The 18,320-nt window shown below is 33.3% G+C and overlaps 1 protein-coding gene across 3 annotated transcripts; it reads left to right on the top strand.

Annotated features, from left to right (window-relative positions):
• Positions 1-3,414: 3,414 nt before the first annotated feature.
• Positions 3,415-14,578, top strand: LOC105798034 (1-phosphatidylinositol-3-phosphate 5-kinase FAB1A). 3 transcript variants are annotated; one of them, XM_012628023.2, is made up of 14 exons: positions 3,415-3,525; positions 3,642-3,705; positions 3,958-4,064; positions 4,247-4,950; positions 5,283-6,020; positions 6,674-6,827; positions 6,968-7,312; positions 8,626-9,543; positions 9,630-9,961; positions 10,904-11,027; positions 11,115-11,285; positions 11,464-12,996; positions 13,220-13,486; positions 13,964-14,578. In XM_012628023.2, the coding sequence occupies exons 4-14, from the start codon at positions 4,337-4,339 to the stop codon at positions 14,294-14,296; spliced, it is 5,529 nt and encodes a 1,842-aa protein (XP_012483477.1). In that variant the 5' UTR covers positions 3,415-3,525; positions 3,642-3,705; positions 3,958-4,064; positions 4,247-4,336; the 3' UTR covers positions 14,297-14,578. The 3 variants fall into 3 exon arrangements, with proteins under 3 accessions (XP_012483477.1, XP_012483401.1, XP_012483549.1); XM_012627947.2 differs by having other exon boundaries at positions 3,433-3,525; positions 3,610-3,705; XM_012628095.2 differs by lacking the exon at positions 3,642-3,705 and having other exon boundaries at positions 3,468-3,525.
• Positions 14,579-18,320: the final 3,742 nt, after the last annotated feature.

Raw genomic sequence — 18,320 nt, 5'->3', positions numbered from 1 at the left:
TACCACCTTCACTAGTTTATCGACTAATTTTCATCTGATCAAAGTAAGGTTTATTAGATAACTAGTATGATTTAAGTGACTTTTGAATCTGTTCAAATATTAAATGCAAGAGACATGGTAAATATTCATAATTTAATACCTAATGAGATATTAAACATTTTTTTTTACCTTCGAATAAGTGAGAACTTGTATGATTTAGAAGGGACGAACCATAATTGTGACATTTGTATCCATGCATATACTTGCAAAAGCTGACAATAAATGTTTATTTCATTAATATTACGTCGAGATGCCTTGCAAAATGTCGTGTAAATGAATGTTGGAGTCGTTGCTCCTAGTTGAATGTATCAACAAAATCAATTTTGCCAATTTTGTCTGAAAATAGTATTCCTCCTATCAAGTGTAACATACGAGCTTTAATATATCAATCTAGCTATTCGCCAGTTACATCGACAATAATATAGCACAAAATGTGGAATAACATAACTTGAATAGGTCAATCGAACTCTTTTTAGTTATTAAGTCTATTGATTGTAAGGTTAATTATTAAAGGTACATCTTCTAGATTTCTAGCAGTTTTTTTTCCATGGAAAATGAAAATTATGTGTTTTTTACCTAACTAATGTGGCAAGCAAATCTAGAATAATTTTAAAGCGAGTTATTTTAGATGCCCACCATAAATCGACCCTTACTAAGTATCTTTTGATATATTCATTTGACTTGCCAAAAATAAGATTATATTGGGCTCAAATTGATTGGTCTTCGCCCAAATAAAAAATTCATAAAAACAAATTAATATTTAATTTATTAAAACATAAAAATAATTTCATAATATTAATTAAATTTAATTATAAAAACATAATAATAACAAAATTAAAATTTTGTCTAAATAATTTTACTATATTTACGATTCAAATGAACTATGTATTCATCTCAAAACCTCAATACGACCATTAGAATTTAACAAGTTCAAAATATATATATATATATATATATATATATATTCAAAGTTAAAGTAAGAGTGAAAATATATATTTTTTGGAATATATAAAATTTTAACACAATTCCAATACATTAGAAATTAAGCTCAATGAAATACGAATTAAAGAAAAATTTTAAAATATATCAAAAAATATCCTAAAAAAGGCAATCGTCACGAATACAAGTCTCATAATGAGCTCCTACTTATCGTCCTTCGTCAAACATCTCTCACCACAATAAAAACATAATTTTATATTTTACAATTAAACTGTAATTTTTTAAATGTTGAATTATTCAAATATATTATTTTAATTTAAAATTAAAGTTCCTAAAAATATAAAATCTATATATTTTATTTTTACAGAATGAATTCATTTATATTATAATAAAAAATTAGTTTTATTCTTCATCACACAAATATACCCAGTGAAAGATGTTAATTTAGTGAAAGATTTTAAATTAAATTAGTTTAATTTTTTATATTGTGCAATTGTATTTATATGTACAAGCTCGAATAATATATATTTAAATAATTATAATGATAATTAAACCAACACAAAACATCGTAATATATTTATACCTAAACATGTGATTTGATATAGTGAAAGATTTTAAAATGAATTAAAGAAATGTCAATTACAATTTAAGTACGAAAATAATAAAAGCGAATAATTATTAATGGAATTAAACCAGTATAAAATATAGGTATATGTCAAATTTAGTCCTTAATGTTTATACTTTTTAAATTTGACTTTTATTCTTTTTTAGTTAAATTTAACTGCTAATCTTTTAAAATAATCAAATCACCTATATTTCACACTGACATGATACTATTTGATTTATATGTTATATCAACAAATAATTTAAAAATATAAAAATATTCAAAAATAAAAAGTAAAAAATTATAAAAGTTCATAAAAATTAAAAATTCAAAATGAAGTCTACATATGTGGATTACAACGTGAACAAAACTAAAATATATTCAGGTTAAACACGGAAGATCTTTTTAAAAATTAATTCAGCGAAAGGATTTACATTAAATTAAATATTTAAATAAATACACAATTATAATTACAAATATAAAATCAATAATACATTTTAAAATAATTACAATTAAAATTAAATTAGAACATAGAGCATAATTATATTCATGTTATATAAAAAAAGAGACCACCCTCGGCTAAAAATAATAGGCCACATTTATTATTAAATTAAAGGCTTTAGGGTGTAAAAAGTTTTAAAATTTTTAAAAAAATAATCAAGTTTTGATTTTTTTTACTTAATTGGTACTTGAACCTTTAAAATGCATTAAAAAAAACTTTCAAACTTAAAAAAAAAACAATTAACCCTGATACTTGAACTACCAAAATAAATCAAAAAAGCCTTTCGACCGTTAACTTTAACAAAATTGACCGTTAAAGTTAACCACCCATAATTTTTTTAATTAAAGCCACCACTTGTCCCAACTACTGCTTCACATGTGGCAAAAAAAATAAAAAATAAATTTATTAAAAAATAAAAATACTTAAAATTTATTAAAAACTATTTTTTATAAAAATCGTAAAAAATATAAAAATGGTAAAATTTTATAAAAATCAAACAAAATATATAGAAACATAGAAAAAATATAAAATTTCATAAAGTCGTAAGAAAATTATAAAAAATGTAAAAAAATATAAATTCGTAAAAAAATTATCGTACCAAAAAAATATTTTATAATTTTTCTAAAACTTTTATTGATTTTTATTTTTATCATTTTTCGCCACATGTCACACTGCGTTGTGATATGTGATGGCTTTAACTAAAAAAAAAGAGGTTATTAACTTTAACAGTCAACGATGTTAAAGTTAATAGTTAAAGGGCATTTTTGATACATTTTATATTTTTTATAATTTTTATAAAAAATTACCATTTTTTCTATATTTTTACGATTTTTATAATTTTTAAATATTTTTTTATTAAAATATAATAATTTTTATAATTTCTATTTTTTATAATTTTTTATCACATGTCACGCCGTGGTTGTGACACAATGTGACTTTAACAGTTCACTGTTAAAGTTAACGGCTAAAGGATATTTTTGATTTATTTCGACAAAAATACTCAACTAAGTGAAAAAAAGTGGGACTTAGTTGTTCTTTTTAAAAAGTTTAAGGGCTTTTTTACCTAAATTAAATAATTTTTAATAATAAAACAATAGTATAAAATTTAATATAATATTATTTGAAAACATTTTCTACATTTTCCAGATTTCGTGGTAATATTATTTAAATTAATTTATAATAATTTGACGAAAATTTATTACACGAATTATAATAAGAAAAGAACAAAAATCTAAAACATCTTGTAAGAAAAAAATTATAATAAAATGTAATACCATTCAACTAAAAAGAAAAGGACAGTTTGTATTTATGAAAATTGATCAAGAAAAAGTTAAAATCTAAAATACTTAAAAACATCAAATAAACGAGGAGATGGACACAACAAAAAGCAGACTTTCGGAGAAAAGAAAAAAAAACGTTAATCGAAGAAGAAAATAAGAAGGTATATTCAAATATTATGAATCTTTTTGTTTAAAATTCATATTATTTTGTTTATTTTTGGAAAATTAAATCGTGTATATTTCAGTTTAATTTCATCAGCGCCGTCATATTTTTCAGCGAAATTTAAGTCTGGCGGCGAACCATTTTTTTATTTCGATTCTTCTCTTTCTGCAGTTCCAATGTAAGTTCCCTTGTTATACAAGTACTTGACGTGTTAATTGAGCTTTGAACAATTAAACGAGCAATTTAGTTTTATTGATGGGATTTTTCGGTGCTAGAAGATCCAATTGGAGTTTTAATCCGATTATATGGTTCTTTTTTTTCCCCTTTTTTAAATCGGTCTCACTGAGAGGTAGCTGATTAATTTGTATTTTAGGGTTTATAAGTGCCAGTTCATTGATTGTTGGATTTCTTTGTTTATTGGATCGAGCAGTGAAGAGAAGTTGTCGGTATAACTGACGAAGGGGGAAAAAAGGAGCAAGAGGTTGTGTTAGGGCTTTCGGATGTTGGAATTTGAACTTTGAAGTGCTAGTATTTCAGGTAATTTGATTTTCTTTTGAAAACGTATAATTAGTGTAACGCTTTTGATGTAATTGCAAATTAGTTGATCAAGTGGTTCCCCCATTTTTGTTTAGATTTATAAGTTTCAGAGTTGTGGTTACGGTTATAACTTTAGAACTTGTTTAATCTTTCTAATTTGTTTGAGGTTTTAATATGGCCAGGTATTGGGGGTAGTCAACTCCTGTGGTTGTGGTTGTGAGTGTGGAAAATGAATGGAGTATGATGACTGGGATCAGATGGAATAGTTGTCGATGGGCTCCCCTGACAACAAACTATCTGACCTGGTTGATATAGTTAAGTCGTGGATACCTTGGAGGACTGAGCCACCGAATGTGTCAAAGGATTTTTGGATGCCTGATCATAGTTGTAGGGTATGCTACGAGTGTGATTCCCAATTTACAGTATTTAATCGTAGGCATCATTGTCGAATTTGTGGCCGAGTTTTTTGTGCCAAGTGTACAGCAAACTCAGTTCCTGCCCCATCTGTTGAGCCAAGGACTGGTCGGGAAGATTGGGAAAGGATTAGAGTATGCAATTATTGCTTCAAGCAATGGGAGCAGGGCATAGCAGCTGTTGATAACGAGACCAAGGCACCTAGTCCTGGTCTCAGTCCATCACCATCTGCAACAAGTTTGGTCAGTACCAAGTCCAGCTGCACCTGTAATAGTGGTAGCAGCACTGTTGGTTCTACTCTGTATTCAACTGGGCCATACCACCGTGTGAACTATAATTCTGGTCTTAGTCCTTGTGAATCTGCCCAGATGAATGCGCCCACTGAACAAAACAATGAGACATCTGGGATGAGCACAAATCCAAGTTCAGCCATGGTGGATTCTTCAGACCATTTTGGTCTTTGTAGTTACAGGTACCTTCCCCCCTGCTAACATATTTTTGAGTCACCATAAAGTGTTTTTTTATCTATCTCACCCTTTAATTTGACATGCCTTTGCATATGTTTTTACCCAATGCTTGTTGAGAGGGGTGAGGGTTTGAGCAATGCATTCTTCACGATTTAGATTGTGCCTACACGAACCATTGCTTATTTGCTCCATGCTTTTGTGTTACCTTTTCAATTCATGTTCGAATAACACAGCCTGCCTTGACTGGAATACATAATCTTGAGTTCTTTTGCTTTTATTTCATGATGATTTTGAGCTATTGCTCAATACTTATTACTTTCTTAACTGCTGGTTTCAGGAGTGATGACGAAGATGGTGGTTATGGTGCATATCGTTCAAATTCAGAATGTAGGCGTTATGCTCATGCTGAGGAGTATTCTAGTGCTATCAATATCGACAAAATTGGCTGTGTTTATGAATCAGATAAAGTGCATCCTGATGGCGAGGACATTGACTCAAAACATTTGAGTGGTTCACCATTAGCTGAGAATTTCGATACACAAATTGTGGACGGAATCAAGAAATTTGAAGAAGTAAATGAGCAAGAAAACACTGATCAGGATGAAGTTCTTGCTTATTATGTGGATGGTACAGATGCTGAGCCTGTTGATTTTGAGAACAATGGGCTACTGTGGCTCCTTCCAGAACCTGAAGATGAAGAGGACGAGAGAGAAGCTGCTCTATTTGATGATGAAGACGATGATGAGGGTGCTACAGGGGAGTGGGGATATTTACGCCCTTCAAATAGCTTTGGAAGTGGGGAGTACCGTAGTAGGGTTAAGTCTGGTGAGGAGCATAGACAAGCCATGAAAAATGTGGTGGAAGGGCATTTTAGGGCTTTGGTATCTCAGCTTTTGCAGGTTGAAAACGTCCATGTGGGTGACGAGGATGGTGGAGAGAGTTGGTTGGATATAATCACATCTTTGTCATGGGAAGCCGCAACACTTCTGAAGCCAGATACAAGTAAGGGAGGAGGAATGGATCCAGGAGGATATGTGAAAGTTAAATGCATAGCTTCTGGGCGTCGCTGTGAAAGGTAATATCACTGAACTCAATTTGAAAATTTGTTAATTGTTCTGTGAAAACGATGCAACTTCACCTGTTTGAGCACCTTTAGAAAGTTTTTTGTTAGTAATAGATTCAAAATTGATTTCAGAGAGTTAACTGTGCTTCATGGCATGAGCTGACTCATTAGGTCATGAAGATATTTATTATATTGTTTGAATATACTTCCAGTATCTATATAATATATGTGTTAAAGTTTGATTATTTTCCAAAATATTACATGGTTCATATGGTTTTCCTCCTGTGATGAGCACTGATCCTAGTTCTTTGACTTTATTGTGGCACACAAGTCTAGAGTTCTTTGGCAATCATATCCATCACATAGCTGATCAGACATCATTTGTGAATTTCTCTCATCTGTAGCCGAGTATTCAGAACGCTTTTGCAATTATTCTTAATGTTTATCTGAGGCAACTGATTGATAATGATCTTAGAGTGGTTGTGTATTTCTTTCGCGTGGTAGTTATATATATTGGCCTTAATAGAAAAGAAAGTACAGTTAATTATTAATGCAAATGTTGCCAAAAGAAGGCTTTTCTAGGTTCTGTGGCTCTTCTTTTCTTCTTTCTATCTACCATTTAGTTATGCAGATGAGTTTCTGATTTTTTTAAACAACTGTTTTAGTGCTGTGGTTAAAGGAGTTGTCTGTAAGAAAAATGTGGCCCATCGTCGAATGTCATCAAAAAAAGATAAACCTCGTTTTCTAATCCTTGGAGGTGCTCTGGAATATCAGCGTATTTCTAACCACTTGTCAAGTTTTGATACATTGCTGCAGCAGGTTTGTATTTTTGGCTCTTTCCTTCAATTTTGGTTTGTTTATTAACCCTAGGTTCCTAATAAGGGTCAAAGCCAGGAAATATTCCTTTGGTCCCACCTGCTAGAACATGAAGCAGTTTACGAGCTTACCCTCTTTTTCAGGAAATGGACCATTTGAAGATGGCAGTTGCTAAAATCGATGCACATCATCCTAATGTTCTCTTGGTGGAAAAGTCTGTGTCACGGTATGCTCAAGAGTACCTTCTTTCCAACGACATATCACTTGTTCTCAATATTAAGAGGCCACTCTTAGAGCGTATAGCCCGCTGCACTGGTGCTCAGATAGTTCCATCCATTGATCATCTAACATCACCGAAGCTGGGGTACTGCGATGTGTTCCATGTGGAGAAACTTCTTGAGGAGCATGGAAGTGCTGGTCAAGGTGGGAAGAAATTGACAAAGACTCTAATGTTTTTTGAGGGTTGCCCAAAGCCTCTAGGTTATACTGTAAGTCCTTTCAGTTTACCTGGCACAAATATCTGCCCTAGTGCTGAGATATGAAATCTGTTTGTGTTTTGGAAAATCTTTCCTGTATAACTTGTGATTATACTAACATTTTAGTCATCTAGACTTTTGCATGAAAGTAGGGCTATTGTTTATATATTTTACCTAGGCTATATTTTATTTATGATGTTCTTGGTAATTGAAGATGCATTAAAGACACAACATGCTCTGCAACGCAAACACCTTAATCGAAACTCAAAAAATTCTAAAACAATCTTCAGGCTAAACTTAAGAAAGGGGTAAAGAGGCCAGGTTTTGTAAAAATAGTGAGCAATCATGGAAATATACTCGACATTCATTTGCCACCTAACCCCCAAGTCCACTATTTTATCGTCTTTTAAGTGCATGTGAATACCTGCAATTCTTTTAGTTAACATTTCAGAGCACTCATTTTGCACTTTGATGAACACTGGTGTTCCTTTCCATCCATGTTGTACACAGCTGTAGCCGAAGTAGTTCTTACTGTATATGGAGCTTTACAATCATATTATGAATTTCAATCTTCTAATTAACTACCATTTTCTAGCTTTAGACTTGCCTACTACTGTGTCTTTTTCGTAGAATACTTGGCCAAATCTACCTGGAGTAACTGCAATCTGAGAAAGAGCTGATGCAGTTAGCTTCATCTGATCGATAACTTACATTTCTTCTCCCTATGATGCGTTTATTTTATATTATCTTAGTTTGCACTCCACACTTCAAAGCAAGCAACACTTCTTGGGGGACAACCTGCTTTTCATCTAAAAGTTTTGTACCAAGAAACGGCTTCACTACTTATTTTAACCACCCTCAAGCTCTTCCAATAGAGCAATTCCCTTTATCATAGATGACTAATTACCTTCCTCTGTTAATAAGAAAAAGGGATGCTCTGGCCATCTGGAATCATTTTTGTCTGTCCTATAGCTTTCAGGTGGGAGAACCCATCTGCTATTTCTCCATAATTCTGCCACCTCAACATGCCTTTTAATATTCACATCCTCCAGACCATTTTTTGCAACTCTCAATTAGAGCACCATGTAATAGCCCACTTAGGTGCTCTTTGTGATGCACAATTTCAGGATTAAATTTATTGTTGTTCACAATCAGGTTGGTTTGCAACTTAGGATGCTTAGATACATATAGTGTGACTGCATAAAGCTATAGTGGGTCACGTCATGCCGCTTATATGGCAAGTACATTTCTTGATCTTTGTAATATATTTTCCAAGGTAAAGATGTTTGGTGCTAAGGTCGGTCCAATTCTCACTTTTGTTTCAGATTTTGCTCAAGGGCGCCAATGGAGATGAACTGAAAAAGGTAAAACATGTGGTCCAATATGGAGTTTTTGCAGCTTATCACTTGGCTCTCGAAACATCATTTCTTGCTGATGAAGGTGCTACACTTCCGGAGCTCCCTTTAAAGTCTCCTATAAATGTTGCCTTACCCAATAAACCATCAAGTATTGACAGGTCTATTTCCACCATACCTGGTTTTGCCGTCCCATCCTCTGGGAAGCCTGTGGCTTCTCAACCTATAAATAATTTTCAGAAATCCAACGAAGTTGTCATCTCAGATAGCTCATCATCTGCCAACATTGACCCCTCTTGCCAATCTGTAGGGGTCAGTTCATCTAGCTTGTCAAAAGGTCCTCGCACTACGTCCAAGGAATCTGCCTCGGACTCTGATGAGGCTATTGCTTCCTTGAATTCACTCTCTGCTTTGAGGGATGCTATCTCTTATAACAGTGTTTCCTCCATAAGTCATGCATTTTGTAAGGACAATGGAGTGGATCCTAAAGAATCTCTTCGAACTAAAACAACTAACAATGGAGAAGCTATAATGAGTGACCCATTTATTTCTCTTTGTCAAAGATTATCAGAAGCAGCAGAGCAATGTGATGATCCTGGTGGCAGTAATCATGCTGATGGCAGCAGCGTGATGGCTGCCAATCATCTGGGCAGCACAGAGTTGCAATCCTCAAAGCAAGAGATTAGCAACAAATCTGAAGAGGTGGGGTCCTCAAAGGAAGAGTTTCCTCTTTCACCTTCAGACCACCAGAGCATTTTGGTGTCTTTATCAACACGTTGTGTGTGGAAGGGATCTGTGTGTGAACGATCCCTTCTCTTTCGAATCAAGTACTATGGGAGCTTTGATAAGCCTTTGGGGCGATTTTTACGAGATAATCTGTTTGATCAGGTAATTGTTATCGCTGTTATTTCATGTATAGAACTTATCCTACTCTTTTCTTTTCATTACTACAACTTTATTATTCTTCTTATCAGAGCTTCCATTGTCGTTCTTGTGAGATGCCGTCTGAGGCACATGTTCATTGTTATACTCATCGGCAAGGTAGCCTGACAATATCTGTTAAGAAGCTGTCAGAGCCTCCCTTACCCGGAGAGCGGGAAGGCAAGATTTGGATGTGGCATAGGTGCTTAAAATGCCCTCGGACCAATGGGTTCCCTCCAGCCACTCGAAGAGTTGTAATGTCTGATGCTGCTTGGGGTTTATCCTTTGGGAAATTTTTGGAGCTGAGCTTTTCTAACCATGCAGCTGCTAGCAGAGTTGCAAGCTGTGGTCATTCCCTTCACAGAGATTGTCTTCGATTCTATGGGTAAGTTTTTACTTAAGAAATAAGAAGTATTGCGTATATTAAAGAGTAAATATTACTGATTTGAATAGAGTGATCACTAGCAAAGATGGTGCTTCTGGAAGAGTGGTCTTTTTCTTCTGTTTAGTCTGTTCATATGATTTCTATCTAATCTATAAGCAATCAATTTGCTTTCTCTGTGAACCATTGATTGACTGTTATTTATTTGTGTCATTTTGGTGGTTCCGGGTTAACTATGTATTTTTGAAGCACATGGTCAAAAAGCATGAGCTATGCTTTAATCAGAGGGGAAGGTGGCTGATTTATTTGATTCTCTTGTGGTTTATGTTTAGTATAAAAGTCCTAGGGATAGTGCAACACAAGTCACCCAACTCCAGATGTGTGTTCATCTACATGTATTTTATTTTTGCAAAACAGAAAATGCATTGACTTATTTCCCCAAAAAATATATACTCTGAATTGCATGATTGTGCTCTGTTTGGGAGTTTGGAATATAGATTGTTGGCATAAGTTGGTTTCTGAAATTTGTTACTCATCAGTGGATTCATCCAGGTAGTCTGGCTACATTCTTATGCCCGTATTAGTTCTTGAGTCTCCTTGTTGCTATAATGCTGTTCTTACACAGTATAGTTTATTGGTCAGAAAGTGATCAGGAAAACAAGTTCATTATGTAGTTTGAGCACTGGTAAGGGCATGTACCTTTGTACACGTGTGACCTGAACTTGGCCTAGTGGTTTTTGCCTCAAGATAAGCCTAATGGTTTGATGTCCTAAGGTAAACTCCCTGCATCAGCTAGTACCTTCTGGATAAGGAGAGTTTTTGGCCATTAAGGGGATGCAAAGGGTAGTTTCATTAGTGGTATGGAATATAAATTAAAAAATGGAAAAGATGTTTTGATATGATCAAGTGAAGTGTCCTCTTATTGTACTGTTTTACCATGTGCAGTTTCGGGAGAATGGTTGCTTGTTTTCGATATGCCTCCATTGATGTTCATTCCGTATATCTTCCACCTTCAAAACTGGAATTTAATTATGATAATCAGGAGTGGATACAATGTGAAGCAAATGAGGTTTGAATATCATAAATCCCTGTTCAAGTTCTTAAATTTTTTTTTGAATAAGATAATACCTACAATACCATTAATTTTGGTTTGCAGGTGAGTAACAGGGCAGAATTTCTATTTACTGAAATGTACAAGGCTCTTCGAAAGATCTCAGAGAAACTATCAGGCCCAGGGTCCCAAGATTGTGGCATTAAGGCACCTGAAAGAAGCATCTGTATCGAGGAATTGGAAGCAATGCTCCAAAAGGATGGAGAAGAACTTCAGGTAGTTGCTTTTATATGCACCATTTGCCCACTCTCCCCTTCCCTTATGAGCAGCAGTTGCTGTCAGATTTTACCAGTTACCTGTTCAGAAGTTTAATCCTGTGTTATTTCCTCTTTCTTTTATGCATAAATCGGTCTGACATGCTGTCTGGTTTTTAATCTGTTTACTGTTCCCTTAGGAATCTTTACAGGAAGCAGTTTGTAAGGAGCTTAAAGCTGGCCAACCTGTTATTGACATTCTTGAGATAAATAAGTTACGGAGGCAAATACTCTTTCTGTCTTATGTTTGGGACCAACGACTGATACATGTATGCGGTTCAATTAACAATAATATCCAGGAAGTTATGAGCAGCCCCATCCCTAAACTTGGGTTGAAGCCTGTAAATTCTATGGAAAAGCTTCTTGAGATGAATGTCAGTCCCAAACCAAGTAAATCCTTCAATAGTTGCGAATCTGCCCTAGTTGAGACCAAGCCTAACATAAAAATGAATCAAGGAGGCAATGCTGGTGTAATTGACAAATCAGGTGGAGATCACCCAGAAAAGGGCGGCAAGGATTTTAATAACAGGAAGGAGGCTGAACCTTCTGTTTCTTCTAGTATAAATACCAGTGAGAAATCTTATTCTCCTGAATCTGGAGGAGTAGTACAAAGGGCCCAGTCAGAAGGAGAATTGCCAATTATGGCAAATTTATCTGACACCCTTGAGGCAGCATGGACTGGTAAAAGTCACCCAGCTAGCATGAATGCTAAGGAGAATGGTTACTCTGCTCCTGATTCAGTTGCAGTGGATGTGTCAGGTGCAGTAAATTTGGATCTGGGAGTTCTTGCTAGTGATCGTGGTGAAGGGGAGGTGACTCGTTCTCCTCAGCCTGCTTTGCCTGCTAAGAAACTTGAAAGCCTGGAGAAGTCAATGAGCTGGGCAAGCATGCCATTTCCAAATTTCTACAGCTCATTTAACAAGAACTCTTCATTCAATCCTCGAAAGCTCAGTATCAACGAGCATAGTCCAGTTTATGTATCTTCATTTATGGAGTTGGAAAGGCAAAGTGGTGCCAGGTTGTTGCTTCCTCTTGGTGTTAATGATACAGTAGTGCCTGTTTATGATGATGAGCCCACTAGTATTATAGCGTATGCACTTGTCTCATCAGATTATCATTCACAGATGTCTGAGGTGGAGAGACCAAAAGATGCTGCAGATTCTGCAGTTTCACCGTCGCTTTTTGATTCAGTAAATCTACTCTCACTTAATTCTTTTAGTGACGTATCATCTGAGGCTTACAGAAGTTTTGGATCTTTTGATGATAGTATCTTGTCTTTGTCTGGGTCAGGCTCCCTGGTTTCTGACCCTCTCTTGTATACAAAAGATCTGCATGCTAGGGTTTCTTTTACAGATGATGGTCCCCTTGGGAAGGTGAAGTATTCCGTAACTTGTTATTATGCAAAGCGGTTTGAGAGCTTGAGGAGGACTTGCTGCCCTTCTGAGCTAGATTTTGTACGGTCTCTCAGTCGTTGTAAGAAGTGGGGTGCCCAAGGTGGCAAGAGCAATGTCTTCTTTGCAAAAACTTTAGATGATCGGTTTATCATCAAACAAGTTACAAAGACAGAATTAGAATCATTTGTTAAGTTTGGACCAGCTTATTTCAAATATTTGTCTGAGTCAATCAATACAAGAAGCCCAACTTGCCTGGCCAAGATATTGGGCATATACCAGGTATTATTTTTTTTAGTATTACTGCTGTAATTTTTTGTGTCAAAATATGCTATGTTATCACTTGAAATCTTGGAAAGGAGTAGCTTGAGTGCATCAGGACGAGAAGATTTTCAATTTTGCATGCTTTGTTCTGTTTTAGTTTTTACTGAATATTACACTTTTCTTATTTTGTGATACCTTGATTTTTGAGTTTAAATTTTCTTCTGTGGTCATTGTTTTTAAGGTTTCATCAAAGCACCTTAAAGGAGGGAGGGAGTCCAAAATGGACATGTTGGTGATGGAAAATCTTCTCTTCAGGCGTAATGTTACAAGGCTTTATGACCTTAAAGGATCATCTCGGTCTAGGTATAATCCTGATACAAGTGGCAGCAACAAAGTTCTTCTGGATCAGAATTTGATTGAAGCAATGCCGACTTCTCCAATTTTTGTTGGAAGCAAGGCAAAACGGTTGTTGGAGAGGGCTGTCTGGAATGACACTTCCTTTCTTGCAGTAAGTTTCAATCCCTTTTTGAAGAATTTCCTTTTATTTTAAAATTTTAGTTCTTTCAAGCTCCTGGTAAGGAAAATTTTTGTTCCGGTGGTGTAGCATATATTTTAGCGGGCTGTCTGAAAGTGTAGGTTTGAGTTTTCTCGCTTGTGCTGTTTTTATTTACAATTAAACATCGATGAAACTCTTCACATTTTTTCTATTTCTGGAACTCGCTCTCATTGTTAGGCATAGCAGGTATGATGGTAGGAGACCCTCCTACTTTGGATAGCCATTTCCATTCATCCAGTTCCCTTTTTGGAGGTTCAGTGCTAGGGCTTGAGTTCAAGTTGTAGTTGCGTTCCATGCATAGGATGTTACACATTATGGGTTTCAATGCATTGCCAGTGGCATACAAGCTAATTAAATTGATCCAATGGTCACATTTGCTATTTAGAGTTGCATGCTTATTTTTCTAACGATTATATTCACATTTCACAGTTAATCGACGTAATGGACTACTCATTACTTGTTGGTGTGGATGAGGAAAAACACGAGCTTATTCTTGGAATTATCGATTTCATGAGGCAATACACATGGGACAAACACCTTGAAACATGGGTGAAGACCTCAGGCATCCTCGGAGGGCAAAACACCTCACCGACAGTGATATCACCCCAACAATACAAGAAACGATTCAGAAAAGCCATGACAGCTTATTTTCTCATGGTGCCAGATCAGTGGTCTCCTCCAACGATTGTTCCAAGCGGATCACAGACAGACCTTTGTGAAGAAAATAATAACAGTACACAAAGTGGTCTCCTTCAACAATGATGTGCAATCCTTCTGCCTGTGTGTCAAGACTCGATATGTAAGTTCAATACCTTTCTTTTCACCTTCTTTTATTTTTTAAAAGAAAATATATTTTTTGCCTCTTCTTTTTTTTTTTTCCTTCCATCCAATTGTAATTTCTAAATGGCTGCCACTTTGTATCATCATCATCAATGTATGCATCTGTTATTTTTTAGTTATAAGCAGGATGTTTAATTCAAGTGAGACATATCCAGTCAAATAAGTTAATCCAAATATTCATGTTACGCTCGTGTTTACCATAAACACTTGTTATAATCGTGTTTAACAAGTTTTACAGTTTTACAGATTATATGTATGTGTGTATATATATATATTATAAAATAAGGTTTTCCTTTTGGATAATATTACATTTGGTACTTTTATTTTCTAAAATGTCTAATGCGGTGTTTATATTTTGGAAATTTTCGATGAGGTATTTGAACTATCAATATATACTTTTACAATTCAGGTACCATATTGGACTTTTTAAAGTAGTACCACTTTTTTTTTTTAAATGTACGAGTACCATATTTGACAATTTATGAAAGTGCAAGTATTATAATAGAACAAGCATTGATAGTTTAGGTATTGGACATTTTCGGAGATTTTCAAAGTACAGGTATTGTGATATTATTCTTAAAAAACACAGTTCTGTTGGCATGGTTAAAATATTTATAGAAGATAGGCGGAATGGTTATTTGTAACATAAATTATTTTTGCATTGTTATAAGGTTTTCTATTTACTAATTTAGTCCTTACAGTTTGGATGAAATAAAATAAAGGAAAATAAGTTCTTTACTAGAAATGGGATAGTTGTTTGTATTTGAATTTACTTGTGGGATTAGAGTTTTCACTAACTGTATATAAAGCTAACCCTTAAATTCTAGTAAATTATATCAAACGTTTTCAACTATGTTTCATATTTTAAATTGGTCCTTAAATTTTAAAATATTCTAATTATATCCTTAAATTTTACTGATCATATTAATCAAGTCTTTTCGAACTAGATCGTTAATTTCATCGTTGACACGTAAGATCCTATGTGGATAATTTAAAATTAAAAATTAAACCTTAACAAAAAAAATTAAAAGAAAAAGGCAAAATGACAAAACCTTCCACATCTCTTTTAAAATAGTTTTAAAAATAAAAAAACTTGATTAATATAATCTCCAAAATTTGAGATGTAATTAGAATGTTTTAAAATTTAAAGGTAAATTTTATAATATGAGTCATAATTTCAGAAAGCAATTGGTTTCGAAAATTTTAAAGAGAAAATCGACCTCTTTGAGACTAACCTAATGGTGGTCCACTGTCATTATTTTGGAACGTTTGGTATGATATTAAAGACTAATCTCGCCGTCCTTATCCCATTTGAGAGCTTTCTCGTGTGATTAGATAGTGAAAAGTAGGATTTAGTTGTTGAATAAGCTAAGATCAAATCAAAATTAATTATATGTTTCGTTTTTAAAATAACTTGAAATAATTAAAACAAATGTGGGTAAGCATTCCTCTCAAGAAACACTTTTTCCAAGTCGGAAATAGACTAATCTCCTTCAATTCTTAGCAATCCATATCTCACCATTATTGCTAAATTCCAATTTAACTTAATTGCCTTCGAAAAAAGGTCTACAATTGTACATTTGATGGAAAATTATGTTTCCATGGTGGACCAAAAAGCAAAAAGCAAAAAGCAAAAAGCAAAATTGAAATTTTGAGAAGAAAAAAAGGAGGTGACTTCCAACCACAAAAACAACCAAACATTTATAGAGTGAGAGTACCTATGAGATCCCTGTATCATATGGTGAGACTACCTATGAGATCAAGTCGTATCAAATTAGTCCCTTTATTATTAAATTGATCAATTTAATCCCTGTACTATTAAAAAACATTAAATAGGGCCAAGTTGACAGAGCCAACATTTACTGTTTAATAAAGTTCATATTTTTAAAGTTTTTATGGTTTTGTAAATGAAGTCTTTTGTGTAGAATTGAAAAAAAAATTCAAGATATTTTTATACAGCTTGATTCTTTTTAATAGTATAGGGGCTAAATTGATCTATTAATAATATAGAGACTAATTTAATACAATCCCTACAATACAGGGATCTCCCAAATATTTTAACCCATATATATTGTTTCATATTATTTGATTCCCATTATTTTTATTTTGGTCTAACTGTGGTTTTGTCCCAATACTATGATGAAAGTTAGAATTGATCCCATCTCTTTTAACATGACATAATATGATCTCTTTATTTTTGTAATGTTATTAATAGGACCAAAATAATAACACTACAAGTTATTACTGTTAAATTGATGAAATGGATTTTTTTTTAAACGATCTTAAGTATCGGTTGACAAGTATATAAATATTTATTATTGGTTGAACATGATTGATTGGATTTTCACGATATTGATCGATGCGACCGAGATAAAGTTAAAGAAATTCATGTCATTATTTTAATGATAGCAATTGATAGTGTTATCAATTTGGACTTGCTAATAATATTATAAAGGTAGAGATTAAATTATGCCAAAAGATAAAATTTCAAAATTCAAATAATATTGTAAAAAGTAATTTTTTTTTCAATTAATGATAATTTTTTTAAAAAGGTAATGGTAGTTTTTAAAAGAAAATGGTATTTTTGAGAGGAGGTCGGTCTCACCCTTAACAGTGGAACTATTGTTCCCGAGATGTCTATGCTCGATTTTAGCTAAGGATTTTTGTCTCCCAATTCTGATGAGAGCCCAAAGAAATTCACAAAATTTATCGGAAGTGCATAAGGTCGACCAAAATTTTTTTTTATTTATTTTTTTCCAATATAATTGATTTATACTTTTATTGAGGCAGGAATAAAATCACCACCCATCTTCTTTGGTTTATGCTCATTTAGTATTGGTATAAAAATTTGTGGTGTGTATTGCATATATTTAGATATCACATTGGTGTTAGATATTGACCATATCTTCTCTTTTTACCACAATGCCTAGACCTACCTATAACCTTTCTCCAATTTATAAATAGGAGAGTAATGCATGTTTCAGTGCACTCGAACCCACGTCTTCTTACATTATTCATAATATCTATATCAATCGAGTTAAGACTCAATTGACGATTCAATATTTTCTTTTGAATTTATATACCGATAAATTCCTAGTCTAATTAATTCAGTTCCAACCACATTAGATGCAACCATTTATTTTCCTCCAAAACCTTTTCGATGATTTGTGTGGCAAAGGAGAGCTTGCTTTTTAGCTTTTATTTTTGGGGGCACTAGTTAATCACTTTAGGGCCTACGGGATTTCAAGCATTAAGACTCTAATGGTCAATGGATATTTTTCAAGTCTAATCCGAAATTAAAAATTCAAATTAAATTTAATTTGATTTGATGATAAAAGGTTGTATAATTTGAATCAACTTCATCTTATTTCGAAATAATTTTTATTCGCACAAACTTTTATTAAGACTCTTATAGAAATAAAAAAATGTCAAATTTCGTTATTAGATCCTATCCTCTGTGTAAGCTGTGGATTTAGTACTTGTATTTTAATTTAACGCAACAAATTTAACTGTTATCATTGGGTCAAGATTAAATTTTCAAAATTTGAAAAATACAGGAACTAAAATTGACCAAATTAAGATTTGGTTAAAGTGTTACTGTTAATTTTTTTTATAAATGCTGGTGCCATGCGTTCTAAACTCAAATTATGCAAATTTTATACCCTTTTTCTAAATGTAAAACGAAAAAATATCCTTATAAAAGTACAACTTATTTCAGCTATTTAAGGGTAGTTTAATAATTTCTCAATCAAATTGATATTCGATTGACTCGTAATACTATCTCAATAAAAGAATTGAATAATAGTATAGATATATAGCAGTGGAAATGACACCACACATAATATGTGAAATAAAATATTATTTAAAACCCAAATTATGATCTATATCCCTAACCACCCAAGATATATACATGCATTTATTAATGTCTAATAAGAGGGTGGAATTT

This window comes from Gossypium raimondii, chromosome 7, assembly GCF_025698545.1.
Source record: "Gossypium raimondii isolate GPD5lz chromosome 7, ASM2569854v1, whole genome shotgun sequence".
Classification (NCBI taxonomy): domain Eukaryota; kingdom Viridiplantae; phylum Streptophyta; class Magnoliopsida; order Malvales; family Malvaceae; genus Gossypium; species Gossypium raimondii.
This window is presented reverse-complemented; position numbering and strand designations above follow the sequence as displayed.

Bases quoted from the DNA above. Each gene is read 5' to 3' on its own strand.
- LOC105798034 (XM_012628023.2), top strand. From the start codon at position 4,337: ATGGGCTCCCCTGACAACAAACTATCTGACCTGGTTGATATAGTTAAG. The intron at 9,544-9,629 runs GTAATTGTTATC...TCTTCTTATCAG, and splicing joins GAGATAATCTGTTTGATCAG to AGCTTCCATTGTCGTTCTTG. The intron at 9,962-10,903 runs GTAAGTTTTTAC...TACCATGTGCAG, and splicing joins GATTGTCTTCGATTCTATGG to TTTCGGGAGAATGGTTGCTT.